At 35.2% G+C, this 25,471-nt stretch overlaps 1 protein-coding gene and 1 long non-coding RNA gene across 2 annotated transcripts; both read right to left on the reverse strand.

Annotated features, from left to right (window-relative positions):
* Positions 1-7,449: 7,449 nt before the first annotated feature.
* On the reverse strand, positions 7,450-8,006 carry LOC137833000 (uncharacterized). The gene is made up of 3 exons (XR_011084641.1): positions 7,908-8,006; positions 7,612-7,761; positions 7,450-7,498 (listed from the first exon to the last, which is right to left on the reverse strand). It is a non-coding gene; the product is annotated as an uncharacterized lncRNA (long non-coding RNA).
* Positions 8,007-19,342: 11,336 nt separating this feature from the next.
* Positions 19,343-25,446, reverse strand: LOC137832953 (protein arginine N-methyltransferase 1.6-like). Its single transcript, XM_068641357.1, has 5 exons — positions 25,272-25,446; positions 21,522-21,633; positions 21,369-21,448; positions 20,867-21,138; positions 19,343-20,712 (listed from the first exon to the last, which is right to left on the reverse strand). The coding sequence occupies exons 1-5, from the start codon at positions 25,444-25,446 to the stop codon at positions 20,623-20,625; spliced, it is 729 nt and encodes a 242-aa protein (XP_068497458.1). The 3' UTR covers positions 19,343-20,622.
* Positions 25,447-25,471: the final 25 nt, after the last annotated feature.

The raw sequence follows: 25,471 nt of genomic DNA on the forward strand, positions 1-25,471 counted from the left end.
TTGTAATCTGGTTTTGATTGCATAGTGGTTTACCCAGTGGTTTTTGAGGACTGGATGTAGCTCTTGGTGTAAGAGTGAACCAGTATAAATTGCTTGTGTGCTTATCTCTTACCCTTAACTCTTTAAATTCTATTTTTAAGTTGTTTAAGTTCTAACTGGTATAAACAACTGATTGTTTCGAAGAAACAACCGATTGTTTTTCTGATATCATCTTAAAACAGTTTTGGGTCTTTGTTTCCTTGATTCTTTTCTCTGTAATTCAACATTGAATTTCATTATACCTTCAAAGTTTGCGAAAATCTCTTATAAACAATTCACCCCCCCCTCTTGTTTAAGGCCACATATTCTAACAGGTATGATGACTTTTTACGGTATGTGCACCGTGTTGTCAGAAGTAATAATTTGTCCATAAGGATGGATATCGATCCCACAAGGAACAATTGAATAATTAAGTAAAAGATTCACTTAATATAAAACAGAATAATAAAAGTTTGTTGGGATTTGTTATGCTGACAATGATTAACAAGAAAATAAGTCAAAGAGTTGTTGCTTCAATTGGAAAAATAGGAATTAGGTTTCATCTTTCTCACTCTTTTGTATTTTGATTAGCATGACAATATTGTGTCCTTTTATTGATATTGATGCTCGTATAAAAATCATTTATATTGATTCCTCGCATATAAAATTATTAAGATGCTTCCTAAATATCGATTTCTCGCATATTTATAAAAACAATTTATCCTTAAGATCAGACGTTGATAACAATTAACATTTCAAATCTATTTCTAGCATTCAAATATGTTAAGTATTATCATTTAGTCAGAACTTGAAAAGTACTTTCTAGTCAAATTTAAGATTCTAGATCATGGTAAACCAAGCATTACAAACAAAACAATAATACCAATCATCAATCAAGAACAAAATATTATGTTTAGATATCATCTCAATACATAAGAGTTTGAACAGATTACTCTCAAACCCAAAGGGTAGAATTAGCCACACATGATGATTGTTACAAGCAGGGAGAGCAAGAAAAAAAGATTCAGGATGTTTCTCCTTGACAATTGTCTTCTCTAATGTTTCTCACACCTCATATTCTCCCAATTGGGTTACAATTTACTCAATGGTGTTTTCCTCTCAATCTTGTACGTCTAGGGTTGTGCCTCAAGCCCCCTATTTAACATAATTGACTTGGTTTAAGTGAATTCTCGCCTGGGCGAGTAAAACGTCGAAAAGCCCAACGTTCTTGACACTATCTCACTCAAGCGAGATTGAGCTCACTTGGGCGAGTTAGACGTCGAACAACCCAACTTTTTTGGCACTAACTCGCTTAAGCAAGATTGAGCTCGCTTGAGCGAGATCCACTGGTGGCATCTTGGCTTTTTGCGAGTTTGGACATCTTTGGTGAGTGTTGATGATTTCCAACTTTCTCTTTTTAGCTTTGTATTTTTTCCTTTTGCTCAATTATCTTCATTCCCTAAAAACCTGAAATTAACACAAATTTAAAAATAAATTATTCTTATTTAAATAAAAATCATAAAATATGTAAAAATGTATAATTTCATAAATTAAAAATTATTTTATACTTATTTTAACAATTAATACCCATAAATGCTTTTTAATATGAAATATTACTTAAATTTAACACTTATTAAAGTACAAGAAGAGTCCCATTTTCTAACCGTCTATTCAACACAAAATAAAGTGTCATTAAATTATACTTGTTATTACTATGGTCAAGAAAAGTTTTACCAAATTTCATGACCAATATCAAATATTCTTATTAAAAAACATACATCTTAGGTCCAAACTCTTTGCGAGACAACAATCCTTCTATCTCATTGAGTCAAAGTCCATTTGTTAAATATATAAAGAATAGAACAAAACCAAATAGAAGTTCACATGTTAATGATGATACTCAACACATGTTAATGACATTCTAATACTCAGTATTAGAATAAAAACATATATGAACGAAAATTAACATGATATTGAAGTTTAATGGAAATAAGTCTTCTATTATAGGCAAGTTTTTAAAAGTCTTATATTTTAGTCCTTTATATAATATTTGCTATTTGTTATTGTATTAAGTCCTATTAAATTGTTGTAATTAAATAATATATTAGATGTAGCAGTCGACCTGATAAGTTTTACTTTTTGACATATCCTATTAACTGATTCATATCCGAGCATGGAACTACTTAAGAAACATAAGCATGGAAACATTCTAACGTAAAATTAGAAGAATATGCAAAAAGCTACTTTAGTAGCGTTGAAGTTTATGTGCGTCTAAACGTAAATGGCACAGTTTCCTACACAATTTTCTGTGGCATTGATCGCAAAAGGTTCATAAAAAATCAATAACAATCACTACAAGAAAAATTAGTTTTAATGACAAAAAGTTAATGATAAATATAATATTTGTCACTATTAATATATTATTTGTGACTATTATTTTTCATGTCACTAATAATATATTATTTGTGACAAAACTAAAAAAAATATCACAATTGATATATTAAAAAATTAATAACACATATAATAAATAATTACTAAAAAATTATTTTTCTTAAAAAATTTGTTCTACTTTAGGTTTGAACTCATGACTCTTTAATGAGGTAAAAAGGTAAGTTTAACATTTCCACTATACCACTTTAGAATTACTATAAAATTTGTGTCAATAATAATATGTTATAAATTCATTCTTACGTGTATAATACAAAATCTAAACATATATAAAAAATTATAAAATTTATATTATTTTATATTTGAATTTATGATCTTCCTTTTTAGAAGTAAACATTATTTTTATTTTGTGATAATGTAATTAATAGTGATATATAAAATTGTCACTATTTATATATTAGTTGTGAGTATATTTTAATTTGTCACTATTTGTATATTAGTTGCAACTATCTTTAATTTGTCACAATTGTTTTATTAAAAATGACAAAATATGCATGTCTTGAATTTATGATATTTCTTTTTATAAATAAACATTATTTTTATTTTTGATAATGTAATTAATAGTAATATATATAAAATTTGTCACTATTTGTATATTAGTTGTGAGTATATTTTAATTTGTCATTATTTATATATTAGTTGCAGCTATCTTTAATTTCTCATAATTGTTTTATTAAAAATAACAAAATATGCATGTCACAAATAATTATTCATTAATATAAAATATCATATGATAAATTTATTTTTCTTTAGATAAGAATATAATTAATATTTTTTTGAATGCTTATAAAGTAATAAGGATGATATAATATTAATTTCATTATTATTATTATTATTATTATTATTATTATATCACTAGTACTTGTTAATTTTTTTTTTCTATTTTAAAATTTGAACATCATCTTTTATTCAAGAAACAACTTTCTCTTTATTGTGTCACTTTACAATTCCAATACTTATTTTAATACATTTATCTATTTATTCATATCCTAATACATTTTATTATAATATTAGTTAATAATATGTTTACTTCAAATTTAAATTTAGCATATAAAATTTTAACCACCTAACTATTCTTTCTTTCTTTTTATTTCTCTTTCTCTCTTTCTATATATTATTTATATAAGTAAATAATAGTTATGTAGATAGATATATGAAAATAAATAGATAGATATGATTCATAAGAATAAACATAATTAATAACAAAATTTGTTTTAGAAGATCTAAATCAACAATTTGCATCCAACTTTTATCTAATTTCGTACCTTTCAAGACTTTGTGTAAATAGTGTATAGTGAAAACTAAGTTACCTTACACCTCTGTAGTTAGTTTATTTTTAGTGTTTATTCATGGGTCTTTACTGTAATAGGTCAAATCTATCAAATTAATTGATTTCTAGTATGATTCACTAATTTATAGGGAGATATGTTGGTATACTGGTATATTTGGATAAAATCTTTAGTGAAACAATATCTTTTACTAAATCAGTGTTACCTGATTTATCGACGTCTCACTCGCATTTGGTGGAGCATAGTGATAACTTGTGATGAGCTTCCATAACTATCATTGTTGCCATTAACGGTGCTTTAAATGTGTTTTGACACAATTGGTTGGTCACCGAGACCCCGAGTGACTGACTCGTCCGGTATTGACCGATACATTAACAATTTGAGTACTTATACAACTAATGTATTAAAGTGAAAATGAAAACATATAAATAGAATTCATGAAATTATAGAATAAATAATTAAAAATACATAATTCATCAATTTCTTTTCAATTTAACACTCTTTTTATTTGATTATGTTCTTCTTTTTCTTCATACTTTATAAATAATATAGACTTATACTATTTATTAAATTTTATCTCTTTTTAAAAATAAAATTTATCCTTATCTTTAATATATTTTATATTGTTAATTTGTTTAGAAAAACATGTTATAAAGTTTGTTATTAAAGTCATACTATATAATATGATTATATTTATTAATTTATTATTAACAAGATAATATGATTATATATAATTATAAAATATCATTGATTAAGTATAATTTTTTTTATTATATATAAATGCATAAATATAGAAAATAAGGAATCAATCTCTATTTGTAGGTTTTTTTTTATATGTTAAAATATTCAAAGAGAAGTTTAGAAATAATACTTCAATCACTTATAACTATATCAGTTATAATGTATATTGTACATATCTGAGTTGTTTGGATTCTAAGAAAATAATATATCTCTAAATAAGAAGTTAGTATTTAGATTTATTATAAGAAAAATACAATTATTCTCTTTAGGAATTAGGTTTATCAAATTATTAATGTTGTTTTACAAAAATATATACTAAACATTGTCATTAACATCGTAATATATAATATATAATTATTTAATTATAATTATTACTTTATTATGGATAAAATAATATATTTAAATAACTAAATACTAAAATGTGAATATAACTATATTTAAGTTAATATATAATCAACACCTATTTTTAAATAAAATAAGATAATTAAGTATTACTTTATAAAAAAATATAAAAAAGTAACCTTATTTATTAAAATAAAAATTATAAATTTATTTAAAAATATATAAATATATAAATGTTATTAAAAGTATAAGAAAAATAAATATTTATTTTAAAATTATAAAAGTTTGAATAACATTTAACATGATTTATAATGAGATAATTAAATTTTTTTTAAATTAAATTATAAAAAAGGCATGTTTTTTTAAATAAAATTGAAAAATAACTGATGTTATTTTGGGCTTTTTAGATGGATCCAGCACATATGTAACCCTAGAATTAAACTTCTTCTCAATATTACTCAAAGACTTATATTTGTGGATATCTAAAATTGAAGCAGTTATTCTCCTGATACTTGAAGCAGTTATCTTCGTGCTCTCTGAAGTTGCAGGAAGAGGATCCTATTCTTTTTTGTTTTCATGATTTATTGGTAAGTCCAGACTTAATTGGTTTTTTAAGACCTTTTTTTTTTGCTTCCCTTTGATAGAAGACATTCAAGGCACTATCGCATTTTCCTTTCTTTTCATCCTAGATTCCTCAATCTTTCACGGCACCGTCACATCTCCGGGTAGAGTGAACTGCGGGTAGAGTGAACTGCGTTTTGCAACTGCAGACGCTTTTTACGACGAAAGTGGAGGAGCATTGAGGGATTTCTTGTACGAGGGTTTTCGGAAGTGGAGGAGGATCCTGTTGGAGGAAGGAAGGTTGCGATGTTTGGGAGTTTGTTATTATTCTTTCATTCTTTGTTGCAGATAATATTTACAAGTCCAAAATTTAATTAGTGAAAGTTGTATCAATACATACAGATCAATATTGCCTCCTGTTATTTGATTTTTTAGCAATTTTTACATCTTTGTTTTATTCTTTATTATTATTATGTAAGTTGAAATTCTTTCGTTCTACAAGTGAAATGTAATGGATTCAGTTATTTGTGTTCCTATGCTCTCTATGCAATTTCGTTTCTTATTTGTTATGTTTTTTTCCTCAAGTCTGCAAGAACATCTCACTGTTATCCAGTCTTCTCTTAATACTGATAATGATTCAATTGACACATTTAAAATGTTAAAATTGGGCCAAAATGATTTTATTGCTTACTTTCAATACTTATTTCTAAAATCTTTACTTTGTTTAATCTCCTCCTCATTTAACCGTTAAATGTTCCATTAAGTTGTATTAATAATTAAAATCAATTAATAAAATATTAATAATTAAAATCAATTAATAAAATAGTAATAAATTAAAATCAATTAATAATAATTAATAATTAAAATCAATTAATAATAATTAATAATTAAAATCAATTAATAATAATTAATAATTAAAATAAATTATTAATAATTAATAATTAAAATAAATTATTAATAATTAATACTTAAAATAAATTAATAAATAATTAGTAAAAAAATTGACATTAAAATGATATTAATTATTAATTCTAAATTATTGACAACTAATTTATTTTTATTCTCTTATAACTTGTTATTGTCACTATTACAAAAAGATATAGTGACAATTAATTTATCACTGCTATCTTATATACTTGTGATATTTTTTGGTTGTCACGTGATAAGTATTATTGTCATAATAGAGTTTAGTTTTAGTGACATTTAAAATTATTGTCACAAGTATAATAGTGACAAGACCACTAGTGACAATGTAATTACATATTTATAAGTTTTAATGATGAAATGTTTATATCACTAAAACTAATTTTTTTTGTAGTGAATTTTGAGTTCCTCCTTCAATGGGCTAAAACAAGCTTCGACAACTGCAGAACAAGGTTGGGGGCCTACTGTTCTAGGAGTTCCAAGAAGCTTAACTCCCTGCTTCCAGTACTTCCTACCTACAATCTTAAAATGGAACAATAAGCTATAGTTCATAGATTTGTTTTTAGAACCTTTACAAGAATGAGTTCAGTGTTAGGTGTTCATTTAGTCTTTCATATATAAATTATAATTCTCCAGTGTTACGGAAGAGTGGAGATTCAGAGGTTTATATGTATTAGAAATGTAAGAGTGACCTGGACCAGTTGAAATCACAATAGAATTTTGTAAATCCATCACCCAGTCAATCCATGACATACCCCCTTTTGGTGAACCTAACCTGCAACAGACCATTTTCAATATTCATTATATAAAAATTATTTATATTTGCAAATTACTATTCTATAAGATATATAGGCAGATAAAATTAAAGTCAATTGATGTCCTTTGTAATCTCCTGTTAATAACTGGTTAGTAGTTAGGTCAAGTTTTTCCTATGAGCATGCTTCTCTCGAGCTAATAATAATTTTTCAGTTAATAGGCTACACCAGGGACTAACTGTTGTGCAATATAATAACTAGACATCATAGTCCCTGACAACGCCAAGTACCAAACCTGCTGATGACGCCAATGAGTCCAAAACTTAGATTATATATCATAATACCTGAGATTTTCCTTGACATTAGCACATTTTATTTTGAAAAATCAAACTCCATCACGTCAAATGTCTCACTAAGCACCTGAAACATTATGCATAATAAGACCAAATTGATACTACTACACTATTGTTTTTTGATAAGTGGAATTTTCTTTCTTCACTGAGGGAACCAGATCATTGCAAAACATGAATTACATCAAATTCTCCACACTGCCAGACGAAAAAAGGGAGACAGGGACCCTCTTCTAGTTCAGGTAGACGACCGCAAGCCCCCAATGTAACATTTACCACTGAATGGTCAAAACCTTCAATATTACTCAGGCAACAACGACTTCTCCAAAGATCCTGCAAATTGTATGTCACATTAATCCATGTATATGGCTCCACTAGCAACCAAAAAAGAATAGTCATGTTCTCTTAATCCACTGAATAAATAAAAGAAAAATTCCTAAGCTACATATTTGAGCTTTGATTAATCCCCAATAACTTACAGGAAGAGACACGGCACATGCTCTCAATATTCCTTTACTAGGAATTATCAGAGCATCTTCAGAGAGGATATCATTAAGTGTAGTGCGATCTCTCCTAAAAGGAATAAAAGTAACTGTAATGGTGTGATGATATATATTGAGTTTGGTATTCAACTAACAACGCAACCAGTAAACAAAAGTTCATAATTAAATCAATAATAAAAGATAGCAACACTGCCAGTACGTGATGGAACAGTAGGGTGGATGTATGAATGGCAACAGAGTCAACCCGCAATGGAATGAGGGATATTCAAATGTTGATTAAAGAAAAAATGATTCAGGGAAAGAAGAAGAATGTCAGACACTATGGATTTTGGAATGCCATGCAATTTCACCACATTGTTGATGAATGCGTCTGCCACTTATTTGCTGTTGAAATCAGACCTCATCGGAATGAAGTGACCAAACTTAGATAACCTATCCACAATAACCATAATAGCAGTGAAACCTTGTGAAGGAGGAAAGCCTATGATGAAATCCATAGTGATGTCATCCCATACTTGAATAGGAATTGGGAGAGGTTGCAAGAGTAAAACAGGGAAAGTTGTCTCAGTTTTGGCTTGTTGGCATATCTGACAGTTCTGCACAAACATTCTAATGTCTTGCTGCATATTCACCCAATAGGACTGAGAACATATTCGAGCAATTGTCTTAGCTCTACCAGCATGGCCTCTAACTAAGCTATTATGAAATTCTGTCATAATTTTCTTCTTCAATTCCTCATCATTAGGAATAAATGTTTGTTTATTCCAAAACAGAATGTCATCGTGAACAACAAAGTGCTTTATTGTTGCAGGTTCTAAATGAAGTTTGGCCACTATGGTTTGCAACTCAGGATCCTCCTTTATCCTTTCTTGTATGTCTTGTAGCCATTGGTTGGCAGGTTCGGATATAGCCATGGACATGCATCTTGACAATGCATCTGCTACCACATTTTCTTTTCCAAGCTTATATTCAATTGTGAAATCATACCCAAGAAATTTAGGGAGTCATTGTTGTTGTTCTGGGGTGTGCAGGGATAGATCAAGGAGTTCTTTCAAGCTTTTCTGATCAGTTTTGATGTTGAACTTATGGCCAAGCAAGTAGTGCCTAAATTTGGAAATTGCTTGAGTGATGGCATATAGCTCCCTAGAATAGGCAGATTGCTTCTGTTATCTACCAGATAATTTCTTAGAATAGTAGGCCACATGATGAGCATTCTGTAATAAGACAACTCCAATTCCTATCCCTGATGCATCTGTTTCCAGAGTGAAGGGTTGAGTAAAGTTGGGTAGTGCTAATTCTGGTGAGGAGGTAAGAGTTGCTTTCAGTTTCGCAAATGCTTCCTCTGCTGTAGTGATCCACTTAAAATATCTTTCTTGAGCATATCTGTTAGCGGGGCTGCCAAAGAAGCGTAATTCCTGATAAACTGTTTATAGTAGCCTGTGAGGCCTAAGAAGCCTCTCAATAACTTGAGAGATGTTGGTTTTGGCCAATCATTCACAACACCGACTTTATCTTTCTCCATTGCAATACCATCATTGGATATAGTGTGACCAAGGTAGTCAATGTTGGTGGCACCAAATGAACATTTGGACAGCTTGGCAAAGAGGTGTTCCTTTTGTAAGACATGCAAAACAGTCGCTAGGTGTTGTAAGTGAGAGGACCAATCAGGGCTATAAACCAATATGTCATCAAAGAATACTAACACAAATTTTCTCAGTAACCCTTGGAAAATGTGATTCATTAAACTCTAGAAAGTAGTAGGGGCATTAGTGAGACCAAATGGCATGACTAGCCATTCATAATGGCCTTGATGAGTATGAAAAGCTGGTTTATACCTGTCTTCAGGCTTCACCAATATCTGATGATATACGGACCTCGGGTCAAGTTTAGAGAAATGAGTGGCTCTATGTAGTTCATGAATTAACTCATCTACTGTTGGAATGGGAAAACTATCCTTAATGGTTAGAGCATTAAGAGCCCTATAATCCATGCAAAATCGCCAGGTTCCATCCTTTTTCTTCACAAGAATAATTGGTGATGAAAATGGACTCGTGCTTGGCTGGATGAGCCCTTCATGCAGCATTTCTTGAATCATTTTCTCTATTTGAGCTTTTTGGCTGTGAGGATATCGATAAGGCTTAACATTGATCGGGTTTGATCCTTCCAATAATGGAATAGAGTGGTCATGCAGCCTGGGAGGGGGTAAACCAATGGGAACATGAAACACTTGTCTATAGGTTTGCAATAAGATTGCAAGTTCAGGTTCCATTTGTTTTGGCAGCTGTAATACGTTGATATCTGCTGCTGTTGCAACCTGAATGGCATAACACTCGTCAATGGCATTAGTGCTAGAGAGCCTTATGATATGGTGGTATTGAGCAGCTTCAAGGTGTATTTGGTGGTACTTGTTTCCTTATAGAGTAACCTTCTGCCCTTTATAATGAAATTGTATGTTGAGATCCTTATAATCATGGATGTGAAGGCCTACCGTTGAAAGCCAATTAGTACCAATAATCAAATCAACCCCAGAAACCGGTAGTAAAAGGACAGGAAGATCAATTTGGGCACTCTGCATATTGACAAAGATTTTCTGAATATAACCTTCAGTTTCCAATCTGTTTCCATTTCCCACCATTACTCTTAATTTTGGACTTTGTTCCACTTTGAGCTGCAGGAACTTAGCCAATCGTGGTTGAAGAAAATTGTCGTTGTTGCTCCATCTATCATAACTTGAATGACAATACCATTTAGTTCTGCTGCAAATCTGATAGTTCTGGCACACCTAACACCTTCAAAAGCATCCAAGGATAAGTGGAGGTCTTCAACAAGGACTTCAATTGGTGAGGCTTTAGTGTCTGGGGGTTCTGGTGTTGAAGTACTAGGTCTGTTTCAGTGTCTTCATCATCAACTTGCAAAATCATCAAATGTCGATTGGGACATCTATGGTTGAATGAGAATTTTTCATCACATGTATAGCATTGGCCCTTTTCTCTCCTAAGTTGCACCTCTGCAGTAGTAAGCTTTTTTATTTGGTTGGGTTTGGTAGATGGTGTGGGGAGTAGGGGAGATAGTGGACTTTTAGATGGTGAAGGGCTAAAATGATTGGTGTTATAAAAGTTGGGTTTGGGGTTGAAAATTCTAGTGATGGTATTTGATGCCTGAGGTTTGGTATTAATGGGTATATCTGTCTTCATAAAGCTTGGCAAACGCCACAGCTCTCAATAAGGAAGGTGGGGATTGGGCAATCACATCTCTTTGTAACTCAGTATGCAATCACTGATAAAACAGTTCAGCAATGCTTCTTGAGGTAAGCTACCTGAACGATTAGCTAAGGACATGAATTGGAGATAATATTCAGAAACTGATCCTTTTTGTTGGAGTTTAAACAAGGCTGCTTGCGAACAATCAAATGATGAAGGGCCAAATTCAGTTTCCAAGGCTCTAGTTAGAGCATTCCATGACATGAATGGGTTGGTTCTTTGAATCATTTGGAACCAAGGTACGACATCTTGTTCCATATGAATTGCAGCAATAGTTAATCTATCCTCATCAGCAGTTCCATAATAGTCAAAAAATTGTTCAGCCTTGAAAATCCAAGCCATTACATCCGAGCCGTTAAATTTAGGAAATTCTAATTTCACATTCCGAATCTGAAATGCGTGCCTGGGCTGAACTGCTTGGGTCTGCGTAGAGTTCATGCTAGATCCACCATGATGTTGGGCTTGGTTCTGAAGCAGTGATTCTACCATTGATTGAATGTGCTCCATGCGAGCGTTTGTTGCCGCCTCCACTTGTGTAGTGTGTGCACGTTGTTCTTGGTCATGTAACTCCAAGAGATCCATTACTCGTCTGAGATCAGCGTCATGAGCTCGTATCTTCGCTGCCATTGTGGCCATTTGTGTCTTATCAGCCATGGTGGCTTAATGAAACCACCTATGTAATGGTGTGATGATATATATTGAGTTTGGTATTCAATTAGCAACGCAACCAGTAAACAAAAGTTCAGAATTAAATCAATAATAAAAGATAGCAACACTGTCAGTACATGATGGAACAGTAGGGTGGATGTATGAATGGCTACAAAGTCATCCTGCAATGGAATAAGGGATATTCAAAGGTTGATTAAAGAAAGAATAATTTAGGGAAAGAAGAAGAATGTCAGAGAGAGAGAGAGGTCATACCCAAATCATGTCCCCCCCAGTTCATACTTTGCAAGCCTCTTATTGGCTGTGTGCATTCTGCTGCTTCTCCTGATGGTCTCAGTATGTGTATCCTTATCCACGTGTAAATTTTTTCTAACTGTCTGGCTATTTATCAAAAACCCCTGCTCTTTATTTATTTTTTCTTTTCTGCCCATTTTGTCCGTAACAGTAACTTTAGAATGTTAAGTGCCAAATTAAAATCACATTGCCATTGATCATTTATTTTATTTTTTTGCTCAGCAATAAAATGAAATGAATAAAGTGGGATACTTCAGGGGTATCCCAACCCATATACAGCAACCAAAGAGATACTTCTCCATAAGGCAAGGAGAAGCTTACTACATAAGTTATATAAGAACAACAAACTAGCATCAGCACATAGTAGACACACTTAACAGATCCATCAGAACCAGCATGAATACACCACCATGATAGCACCACCAGAAAAAACTTTACAGACAAAGATACTTTATAATCCACTAAAGAAGTTTGCTCTTTTAAAACCTTTCCTTTCCATTGTGGATCAACAAATGCTGTCCACACTATTACTTATCATTGCCCTGTGCATCTTCATTATTCTTCTTGACTTCCTTGACATAGTGGTTGGGCAATCGTGGAAGATATAATGTTGTTCGCAGCCAGAATTTGCACCAACGGATCAGCAAAGCACAGTTGGTATAGGATGTTGATTGGCAACCTAACCCCTACACAGACTCCAACCATCCTTTTGTACATACACCTCACCGTAACACAATACAATCTTCAGCTTTGTATCTTTAGCTTCATTGTACCCGAAGCAACAGTATGGTGACAGAAAAAGTTGCACGCTCACACCAGCAACCAGGCCAGGGCAGCCAAGGTCCTTTTACACCATCATTCTACCATCAACCCCTCCTACGCCCATTGTACTTCAGCTCCCTCCACCAAGAGTCAACGTCCACATACCCCATCACTACTCCTGCACATCAGAAAACCCTCCAATACCAGCCTGATCAGTCTTTACCGTCACCAACAGCAGACCCCTGGAGCCGGCTCCTAGCACTAAAAAGAACCCCACAGACCAACTCCTTACCTACTGATACTCATACCCTGTACCATCAGTTTTGAACCTCCATCCTTCTCTCATTACAGCTACTTATGCATAACATTGGGTTCATCAACCAGTCAGCAAAGCAGCGAGCAGAAGTCTGTTCTTTATGTTTAAGCCATAACCAAGATTTGAGCTGGGCATTGTGGAAGATTTCTTCCACGTCTACCACTCCTTGATCGAACACTACTGAGTTCCTTTGCTCCCAAATGCATCGAACTACTGCTGCCCACACTCCTCTCCAAATCAGATTATGTTTATTGTTGCTTTGAACCAAGTAAAAGCTTTCAAAGTGAATCATAATCTCATTATGTTGGACAGATAAAATCCCAATCCATCTATGACACAGATTCCATACTCGTAGGGCATGAGTACACTCCACAAATAAATGTTGGCATGACTCCTCTTTTGTTTGACAGAAGGCACAAAGAGTATTCTACATCACCACCCCTCTCCTGTTTAAGGTCATTCTTGTGGGTACTCTACCCAAGAGTACCCTCCAAGTTGTGGTCAACACATTAGGAAAAGCCTTAGCCTTCCAGAGATACTTAAAGGCTTGACACTGGGGGCCCCTATTAGGTTTGTCAATGAGATCATAAGCTGATCTCACAGAGTAACGTCCTGAAACATCCCCCGTCCATACATGCACATCATTGACATCCTTTACAATATTAGCACTAGCCAAGAGCATTTCGAGCTCAGATTCTAAAGGGATTTCCCACTCAAATCTAGCTCGCCTCCACCTTAGGGACCACCTCCACTCCGAATCAAACCATGCACCTACCTCCTGTACCTTCTGACCTTGGTTTAGGGATAAGGAGTACAGTCTAGGGAACAAAGATTTGAAGTTGGTTCTTCCAACCCATACATCCTCCCAGAACCTAGCTTTATTCCCAACTCCTACTTTCCATGCAACTGCGACCTGAACCCATCCAACTACCACCAGGATTGATATTTCAGAGGTATTTGTACAACGTCTTGCTCCATCCCATATTTAGAATCCAAGCAGTCCTTCCATTTCCCCTTCTCACTAGATATACAACGCCATTTCCGCTTAGCCAAGAGAGCTACATTAAACTTGCGGATATCTCTTATGCCTAAACCTCCCTCTTCCTTCGATTTACACAAGGATTTCCAACTTACCCATGAAATTGGTCTTGTCTCCTTTCCCCAACCCCACAGAAATCTCCTTTGGATGCTGATGATATTTTTGCATACTGATTCCGGCGCTTTAAATAATGAAAGGTAGTAGAGAGGCAGCGTTGAGATAACAGACTTTAAAAGACAAATTCTACCTGCCATAGACAAAAATCTTCCTTTTCAAGTGCTAAGCCTGGACTTCAGCTTGTTGATGACAGGTTCCCAAAACTTTTTCTTCCTTGGATTCCCCCCCCCCCCCCTTCTAGACCCATATACGAAAACGGGATACCCATTTGTGCACAATTCAAGGTCTTTGTGTAGCACTCGATATCTCTGCTAAGGACATTAATACCGGCTAACTTTGACTTATTGAAGTTAATCTTCAAGCCCGATGCCAACTCAAAGCCCCTGAGGATAGCCTTAAGAGTAACCATATTGACATAGGAATCCTCACACAGGAACAGGGTATCATCAGCAAACTGGAGTAAGCTCAACTCGACTTCCTTCCTTCCTATTTTTAGTCCGCTTAACAGTTGGGCCTTCACGGCTTGCCTTACGAGACCCGCCAGACCTTCAGCTACCACTAAAAACAGGAAAGGTGCTAGAGGGTCACCCTGCCTCAGTCCCCTAGACGGTATAAACTCATCCGTAGGACTCCCATTAACTAGCACTGAGACTGTAGCACTTTCAAGGCATCCTTTAACCCACATAATCCACCTATTGTGAAAACCCAGCCTTTGCAACATGTCATAGAGGAAATCCCATCTAACTGAATCATATGCCTTTTCAAAGTCAACTTTTAGGCACAAACCTCTTCTCCCTTTCCTCCTTAAGTCCTCCACCATCTCATTAGCCGTGAGCACACTGTCCAGAATACCTTTGTCTCTTAGAAAAGCCGACTGGCTTTCATCTATAACAGATGGTAACACTTTCTTAATCCTTTCCGCCAACACCTTTGCTATAATTTTATACATGGCACCGACAAGGGAGATAGGTCTATATTGCTCTAAATAAGCCGGATCCCTTACTTTAGGTACCAAAGCTATGAAGGAAGCGTTACACCCTTTTGGAATATAACCAGTTTCCTGGAAGAGGAGCACAGCTGCCACTATGTCAACCTTAAAGGTTTCCCAACAAGTCTTAAGGAAGTTAAAATTAAAGCCATCAGGACCTGGGTTCTTCGTGCCTTCACACTGCCACACCGCATTCCTTATTTCTTCCTCGGAAAAACCAGCAGTTAAACTCAAATTTTCTTCTTCAGAGAGGGATTTAAATTCCACCCTATCAAGTCTAACTCCACAATCCCTCGTTGCTTTGAACCTCTTCTCAAAGAGCTTTTTTGCTTCTGAGCGCACTGTACAAGGCTCCTCACACCATTGACCCCCGACCTCCACCCCTTTTAATTCATTCCTCAGCCTCCTCCATCTCAGTGTCGAGTGATAGAACTTAGTACATGAATCCCCATTCTTAAGCCAATTTACTCTATCTTTCTGACACATAAGAGAATCAAGTTTCTTTTCTATTTCCCTCAGGTCACAGATAAGCTCACATCTCTTCACCCTGTCACCAGCTGAAAGGTTACCAGCACAATCTTGGCAGTCTAGCTCCTCAATTTTCTGCAAAATATACTTCTTTCTAGTATGAATGTTGCCAAACACATCCCTATTCCAGACTTTTAAATCACTCTTCAGCCTCTTAAGCTTTTCCTTGAACTTAGAGAACCCATTACCTTCCATAGGATAATCCAACCATTTATCTCTCACCATTTCACAGAATCCCCTCTCCAACAACCAGGCATCTATTGTTCGAAAAGGCCTAGGTCCCCAGTCTTTGACCACAGATTTCACCACAATGGCGCAGTGGTCCGACACTTCCCTTTGTTGCACATACTGTTTACAACAAGGCCACTGAGCCAACCACTCCTCAGAAACAAGCACTCTATCCAACCTACTCTTTGCCAAACCATTAGAATTAAACCAAGTGTACTTTTTTCCCACAGTAGGAATGTCCAACAACATATTGGACTCAATGAAATTGTTGAAACCATCAATCTCTTTAGATTGGTCACCTCGCACCGTACTACCCTTCCTTTCACTTGGACTTCTGACTGCACTAAAGTCTCCACACAAACACCACACTACATCCTGTGAAGCGGACATAATATTGGTCAGCTCCTCCCACAAAATCTTCTTATCTCTTAAATTACACGCAGCATAGACATTAACCACTACACATCTTATATTAGTTTTGGAGTAAGTCCCAAAGACAGCGATAAATCCTTTACCCATCAAGTGACTATTATAACTAAAAGCCTCCTTATGCCACATCGAGAGTAAGCTACCACTACCATTGTCACCTTCATAGTGTAACCAACCACTATTATTATTCCCCCATAACGAGAAACATTTAGCATCAGAGAACCGTTTGGCCTTTGTTTCTTGAATGCACACAAAATCCGCTCCCTCGCGCCCTATAAGATGTCTTAAATACCCCGCTTTGGTATTTCCTCCCATACCTCTTATATTAAAGTTAACAATAATCATAAAACACCATGCTTACTCCCCTCCTTAGGATTGTTCAACACCTCTGCGTCCCTTACTTCCATGCACTCATATTCAGAGATAACTACAGGTTCATCCCTACGGCACAGCAACCCAGCTTTTTTACCAATTTCCAATAATTTAGGTGATTCGGCCATGGCAAGATCGGTACATACTCGGATGTTGCAATTACTAATATCCTTATCAGAAATTGAAACAAGGGGTGTACCTTCTCTACGAACCAAAGGTGCAATTGCATCCATCTTGGATAGTCTCGCGCTAATCCTCGCGGACCGTCTCGGGTGGGAAGAAGACTCCCCCAGTTCAGCTAGCACTTTCTTCTTCCTTCTTCGTGGTGGGGAATTAGACACGCTTCTCCCTTTGACGCTACCATCTTGTACCCAATGAAAGGAGTGTACTTCCTTCCTGGCACCGTGCTCGGGCTTCTCCCCTCTCCCTTCCTTTGTTCCCATTAGAGATGACCCTCTCTTTGCCCCGCAACCTTCATAAGACGCACCTTCGTAAATCGGTTTGTGAGATAAAAGAGTATGGCCCAAAAATGGGCCTTCATAAAGGTTTACACCCATCTTTCTTGAAAAACCCGTAGTATCCCTATGCCCATTCAACTCTTCGTCCAACCTATTCTCGTTCCCGTTGTGCACCATATTTAAATGGGCTGGACTAGGGTGGGCCTTTAACATCCTTACATGGCCCGATCCCTCACCCAAACCTTGTACATTATTGGCCTTTTCGATATCCATAACAACTTTTGCCATGTCATCTTGAGAGGGGTCGTTTCGTAAAGCTGTTTCGCCCACAATGTCAGAGAGAAGTAGGTCAACCCCTTCTGATACCTTCTGCACTTTCCTTTCTACATTCGTTTTTTCTTCTGCAGTTTTCCTCTGCCAACTTTTGTTATGCGACACGCAACCTTCTAAAAGCTGTTTTGTTGTTTTCGGGGACTGTTCACCTCCTCCCTCTGCCGCTTGTTCGACTTCCTTCCTACGTAACCTCCGCTCCTCCTCCTCCCACAATCGGTCATCTGCCGCACCAAGGTTATCTGAGAACTCTGTTTCTTCTACATAGGTTTCCGTAGAGGATACACTACCAAAAGATTCAGAGAGGGCGTAGTTAACCTTGTAGCTTTTGTCAATGCCCGCGGGCACCTCCTCTTCAATGAGAATATTGCACAGTTGCTTATTAACTTGCACACACTTGGCTAATCTAGCACTCTCTAATTTCAAGATACGAACTTGGAGTCTTGCATATTCCAGGGTCTCCCACGTTTTCGTCAAGTTATCAATAGCCATCAGCACAGCCGACAGAGCCGTCAGACCAATGAGTTTAGAAAAACACTCTCTATTCCACACGGATAAGGGAAGGCCATAACATCTAACCCAGACGATTCTATGACTAGATACACTAGTTACCGTCCAGGGCTTCAGACTAGCAAACACAGAGTCAAACCACACACCATTTTGCTTAATAATGACCTCCATACTCTCCCCTTCACTTGGGGTGAGCATAACCATATTGTCCCCCAAAGGTCTAACCCTGAACGTGTTCATTCCTCCTTTCACAATTTCTTCTCCTAGTCGAACCTCATCTACATCCTCTCTAAGCTTCCCAACCGCACTACATTCCATCCAAGGCATGATAGAAAAATGTGCTTTAAGACTGGGACCCTTCCACTGTTCCTGATATTCCCCTGCAACCACTTCAGCATAGGACCTCTTCCCTTTCTTTTCTAACCACATGTCCTTACTACTCTGCTTCCTTGTGGGCTCGCTTTCCTTCTGGTTACGCATTTTTTGTACCGGCTGCTTCTCCTTACTTGATGACCTCTGTTCCCTCATTTTCGTCCTCCTATGTTCAGACGCAGAAAACTTATATTTAGGGATGTTCACGAGCAGCTTCCTACTCCCTATATACACCTGATCTAACTCTCTTTCAAGGCGCCCTGCATCACTCACACCGAAGAAGCTCACAAACCCGAACCTCCGCCCCCACTTATTGAGTCTTCGCGAGATAAAAACCTCTTTCACTCTAGCCCATTTCTGAAAGATCCTGTGCATATCGACTTCCTCAACTCCACTAGGAAAGTTTGAGAAGAAGAATTTAGTACAGTCTAGTGCCCCATAGACGCCGTGACGGGTTGGGCTTCCTCTAGCCTGCCGTTCTCTCCGCTCCCTACCTCTCCTCTCCTCTCCGCTCCCTACCTCTCCTCTCCATTTTCTGCTAATATTAGTTGTTAAAGCACAACTAATATTAAAATAAATAAAAAATTATCATTGCAAGAGAAGTTAATAAAAAAAATATACCAAAATCGCAGGTTCTGCCATGGCAGCATACCATTGTGTCCTACATAGAAAGGTTCTGCTATTAACAGATCAACCTACAAACATAAGAAAAAAGCATACATATTTAACCTGATTCAAAAGGCAGAAGTGGCTTAAACATTCCAGGAAAAGGAATTAATGTCACATGTATAACATAGATATTGTTTTCTACTGAATGCAACATACGTTTAGACACACTACTTTCCTAAAATGTAATGAATATATTTTATGTACAAAAATATTCAAAAATAAGAAAGGTTTTGATGTAGGATAACTGAATAGTATCCTTGGCAGGGTGCTTCCATGAAAAACCTATAGTAATCCTCTTGGACGAAGTGTTCAACCAACTCCAATATCAAGTACTCTCTATAACAACAAAGCCTTGTCCCACTAAATAAAGGTTGATTATATAAATCATACAATGCTATTGGACTGAGTTAAAGACCAAAGGTTCATCATGAGATCCCTGTTAATAAATTCCTCGAACTCAAATATCAAATACTTTTTAAATGAAAGATATTCACTATTATATATTAACAAAGAGAGTTCTATATGCTTACACTAAAGATCTATTTATAGACCCAACATAGGCAAACACTGTAATAAGTCATACACTGGAAAAATAAGAAAACTTAGGTATTTGAATATAAAAGATATGATTCAAATTGTATTTTGTAAACCTTTACAAGAGGGTATATATGGAGCACCACCACCTTAGAATAATTATTACAATATCTCCTATAGGATTCTACATTACCTTAATTTTCATAATTACAATGATAATATCTTTTTCATAACTCAACACATACACTGAGCTGGAATATGTTAACGTGCAACCGAAGAAAATTCCTAGATAACATATAAAAAAAATAAATAGAAAAACAGAGGTGGTCCAATTTACATCAGTTAATACTAGGAGGAAATACGACCAAATATTGTTTAAATGCAATAATCATAAAATAAAATTTATGCATTTACTATTAATTTGAAAAGATGAGCAAGTTTGTTCCCGAGTTCAAAAATTAAGAAATAAAGTTCCATATAAAAAATATAAGAAGCAAGCAAAGTAAAACAATATTTTCTGAATTAATGTTCATTTCACAACTTCCAAGTCTCTTGTTCAAATGCAAAGTTATTCCAGTTTTTTGGATTTATGCATCATAGACATAAGTGAAGTATATGATATAGGTTTCTAATTGAAGCAATAATAAATCAACCATACAAGTGGAATCAAGAAAATTTAACCTTTTTCTGATGTATATCATGCATGTTTAACTGTTGCACGTTTTTTTCAAGAACTTCAATGCAACTGTGTGACAAACCATTTGCATGGGCAACTGCTTGCAAATATTGGAGGCCCCTTTCCCTCAACCCTGGAAATAATTACATTACACTTGCTTCTGAAAGCTTTGCCACAAGAAGTGGTAAAACGACACTATCATCTACAACCAAGCATAGCAAACGATCTTTTCCCTGAAATGGTAAACAATATCAGTTATGGTAAAGTAAATAAAATATGTTAATTTTAATTATGAAGTAAGACCTAAAAGATGTCTTAGTTTATAATTTGTTCCTTTTACAAGCAAAGCTCAATCATATGGCATGGGAAAGAGGCTGAATAGCTTACCATGCTTTGTACTGCTTTCAACATTGAAAGCCTCCATTCTTTGTCTGCATAAATTGCAGCTCTTTCTGGTGGTAGTACAAGCTGAAAATCTCCAGTCATGCACTTATGGTTCAAAATCTCAGAAGTTGGTACTCGGGTATCAAAATTATATGAGAAACTAGTTTCAGTATGAGTAGCAAGTAAATGAATTTCTTCCCCTTTGAGTATGGAAATACCACTTCCTGGGACAAACCAAACACACTGTTTCCAGTGGTCAGACCAACCAACAGGACCTAGGGTAGAACCAATGCAAGAACATTAGTGAAGACTCTAAAATATTAACAATTAACAATAAACAATAAAAATTATAAATATTCATAAGATATGTTATGATTAATAGTACTATAATTCTTATTTCATATAACTTTCAAACAATATCAAAGCAATGTACAATAGTAATGTAATGTGTAATGTTGAAGTCAATGCACCCTAACTAACAAACTAAATCATAACAAACTCTCACTTGTAATTGTTGGTGAGCTTGTCCACCTTGGAGCAGTGGAATAATAGATGGTCCCTTCCTGATCAAGTCGAAGTACCCACCTAAATCAAACACAACAGGACTGTGAAAGGAAATAACATACTCTAATAATACCATTAAAAAACACATGATTACCAAGAGATCACAACATGAACTCTCCCATCATTCGTTGCCTTTACATACAACTCAGTTTCTCCATAACTCTCTGGCCGTTTCCAAAAATCAAATTCAAAAATTTTGAAGGGTTCTGAAAGCTAGAGGATCTCAATTTCATCTCTATTTTTTATTTTTTATTTTTTTGGGTTTCGACATTGTCTTCCTAAGTTGAATATGGTTTTCACATTGTTTTTTTTTTTCTCGGATTTTGTATTAGGTTTTTAACTACATTTTACTAATACGATTTAAACCTTCTTTTTTTTGAAAATGTTATATTTAGATCATGGTTTCGATATCTCAATTTTTTAGGTTTCTTTAACCCCTACCGGTTTCATCTATATTTTTCACTTTTGATATTTTTGGGGTTTTGACATTGTTTTCCTAAACTCAATATGGTTTTCATATTGTGTTTCCTTTTTTTTTAACTCAGATCTTTTATTAGGTTTAAACTTTTTTTTAAATGATATGTTTAGGTAATGGTTATAGTGGATCTTTGTTTTTAGGGTTTTTTAGCCCCTTTCCTTTCTGACAATGTCCTGTTTAGGTTATGATCCTTTTGGTGAACATTTTGAATTTTAAAATCACGAAGATATATATATATATATATATATATATATATATATATTCATTTATTATTTTAATCTTTTGAATTTGTGGTTAGTTTTTTTTTCTTCATTCATTCATATCGTTGTACATTTTGGCCTTTTATTTTGTTATCAAAAAATGTAAGTGAGAATGTCTCGCTTAAACATGATAATACCATCAAAGGAGTGAATCTTAAAAGAGAAAAAGGGATGTTCATACCAAGGGTTGTTTGTCTGTGGTTTATGGCTGATTTCAACAAACCCAAATTTCTATTTTTTATGGAGTTGGTAATCCAATATAAGTACGTAAATTTTTATTATTCATTTGTATTATAGTATTTTAGTATTATTTTTTTTTTACACTATTTTAATATTCGTTTAATTTTCCACATTTTTTTAGGAAGATACAATACATGTATATGTTAGGAGGACACTTATTTATAAATTCCAAAACGACATTGTTGAGGATAAAGGTGTACTCTTTTCAATTTTTTAGTGTTGCAACTAATTCTGGTTGTTATAGAACAACTCGACACCTTTACAAAATTAATTTTCAGTCTAGTACTAAGGTAGCGTCTTTACATAATGATTTGATTTCAACTTCAACACCTCACTACATTCCACTGTCTATGAAGTTTGCACCTGAGTTTGATATTGATTACTTAATTGGTAAGTTGAATAATTATGCTTTAAGCTCAATATAATTGTATTTTGTGTTAAACTCATCTGTTTGCGTAGATGTTATTGGACTTCTCACAAGTGTGGACACTTAAAGAAAGCTTCAAAGAACAGGGAAAACAACAAAGTTGAATGTTATCTCCATTGAAGTTGATGGGTAACATATTATTTTCTTGAAGAAGTAAAAATTTAAATGTTGCAATTTGAAGTTGTTTATCCACCTTTGATTTCTTTGCAACAACATCCAGTGTACCTTATTTGGTAATTATGTTGATGACCGTAATGCATTTCTATCTTCGACAGAACTTCAAAATGTTGTTATTAGTATCCAGTTTGCAAAAGTAAGGGTTCCAAACTAGGTCAAGTTATCATTCAAAACTTGGTATTTGTTTTACAGGGATAGATATACATTTGACATGATTATAACTCCATGATATCTTTTTCTAAAGTGTAAATAAGGTTTGTCTGCAAAACTATTTGGACTACACCAAAATTGTCTACAACATGGAGTCCAAAGAGGCAAGAGAACTTAAACAAAGGTGATTAAAAACATATTTTTGTTATTCAATACATTATTGTAATTCTTATTATAGTTAAAGTTGATGATGCAATATTACCAAATGTTTAAACTATGTATGATGATTCAGTCTACCGATTCTCCTTCTCAGGGATTGAGTTAATTTTTTGATGGTGGAAAAACTAATCTTGAATATGAGTTTGTGCACTTGAGTTCTCAAAATACAATTCAAGGACTTAAAGAATGTAAGGAGGTATAATTAAAATTTATTGATTGTACTATGGAAATGAATTTTGTATATTTTTAGGTTATAACTATTTTTTTTTGTTACAGAAAACCACTTTTGTTGTTTTGGCCACTATAAAATATATTCTAGATGACGATGGGGGTCTCCCTTCAAGCTTTAGTGAACCAGTTTTCAGAAAACGAGGGGGGCTCCTCCTGCGATGACACTCCGACGCTCAAGTCAATAAGAATTCGAGTTCAGATACTTCCTGTGAGTGGTTGTCTATTTATAAGCCTTCATGGTTTTGGATCTTTGACACTGATTTCTCCAGGCCTTAATGTGACATATTATAGTATTTTGTCATAAAATGTTAATATAATGTATCTAGAACGAAATGTTTCTATCATATAATCAAAGCATTTATGCAATATAATCAGGGATATTGTGCAGAGCATTTATTAGACTTGACAAAGCCATTTATTTATGATATTATTTCTTAAAGATTTTCAGGTTGTGCTTAGGCCCACCTTTCCTTCTTTTGGGTTTACTTGTTCGGTCTCATCGTGTTCCCTAGCGGGTCAGCCTCATCGGCCCAACTCCTGGCAGGCCTCATAGGCCCAAATCCTGGTAGGCCTCATAGGCCCAATTCCTAGCAATATCGGGACGGTATAGAAGGTCAGTCTGTTCGGCCCAATTCTTAGCAGCCCCGGGACGGTACATAAGGTCAGTATGTTCGGTCCAATTCCTAGTAGCTGCAACTCGGCCTAGACCTCGAGCTGCTAGAATGGAGAAGTTTGACCTTCTTGTTTTTCCTACGATTTAGGCCTAAATGGAATACATTCGACTTGGACTTTGATCGGTATGTGTCCAATCGAATCCAGGACGGTACACAGCCCCGCAACCTTGAGCTGAGCGAGCGAGGTGAAAAGGCTTGTCAAAAATATTTGTGGCTAAGTCTGATCGTTTAATACATCTATCTTGAAGAGTAGTATAAGTTTTTATGTGAGAAAGGTCATGTTAAAATCAAACATGAACTTTGATCCGTATGCGTCCGATCGAATTCAGAACGGTACACAACCCCCCAGCTTTGAGTTGAGCGAGTGGGGTGAAAAGGCTTGTCAAAAACATTTGCGACTAAGTCAAACCATTCAATACATTTTTCTTAAAGAGTAGTATAAATTTTTATGTGAGAAAGGTTAAGTTAAAATCAAACCTGGACTTTGATCGGCACATGTGTGCAAGCATTTGTCGAAGTCGTTGTGGTTAAGCTCAACCGCTTGTTCGATCTACCTTTGAAAAATATTATATTTTTAAGCAATAAATGACCTATCCTTTGGCGAGGGTGTGGGTTCGGCCGGGCAGCTCGGTTCTGAGTTCGGTTGGGTAGCTCGGTTCTAAGTTGATTCTGAGTTGCCTTGAAGCTACTACTGATTGCTGACTCCCGAATCTGATGTAGGGGCAATTTGTTTTGCATTGCGGCAAACTCATTGGATCCGATGTAGATTGTAGAGGCAACTGGTTTTTGTTCTGAGTTGCTTGTCGATCGCGGACTCCCGAGTCCGATGTAGAGGCAATTGGTTTTTGTTCCCAATTGCTTGTCGATCGCGGACTCCCGGGTTCGATGTAGAGGCAATTGGTTTTTGTTCCAAGTTGCTTGCGGATTGCGGACTCTCGGGTCCGATGTAGAGGCAACTGGTTTTTTTTCCAAGTTGCTTGTCGATTACGGACTCCCGGGTCCGATGTAGAGGCAACTGGTATTTGTTCCAAGTTGCTTGTTGATTGTGGACTCTCGGGTCTGATGTAGAGGCAACTGGTTTTTGTTCCATGATTGCGGACTCCCGGATCTGATGTAGAGGCAACTGATATTTGTTCCAAGTTGTTTGTCGGCCACAGACTCATTGGTTCGATGTTATATTCAAACATT

The sequence above is a fragment of the Phaseolus vulgaris genome, chromosome 6 (genome assembly GCF_000499845.2).
Source record: "Phaseolus vulgaris cultivar G19833 chromosome 6, P. vulgaris v2.0, whole genome shotgun sequence".
Lineage (NCBI taxonomy): Eukaryota > Viridiplantae > Streptophyta > Magnoliopsida > Fabales > Fabaceae > Phaseolus > Phaseolus vulgaris.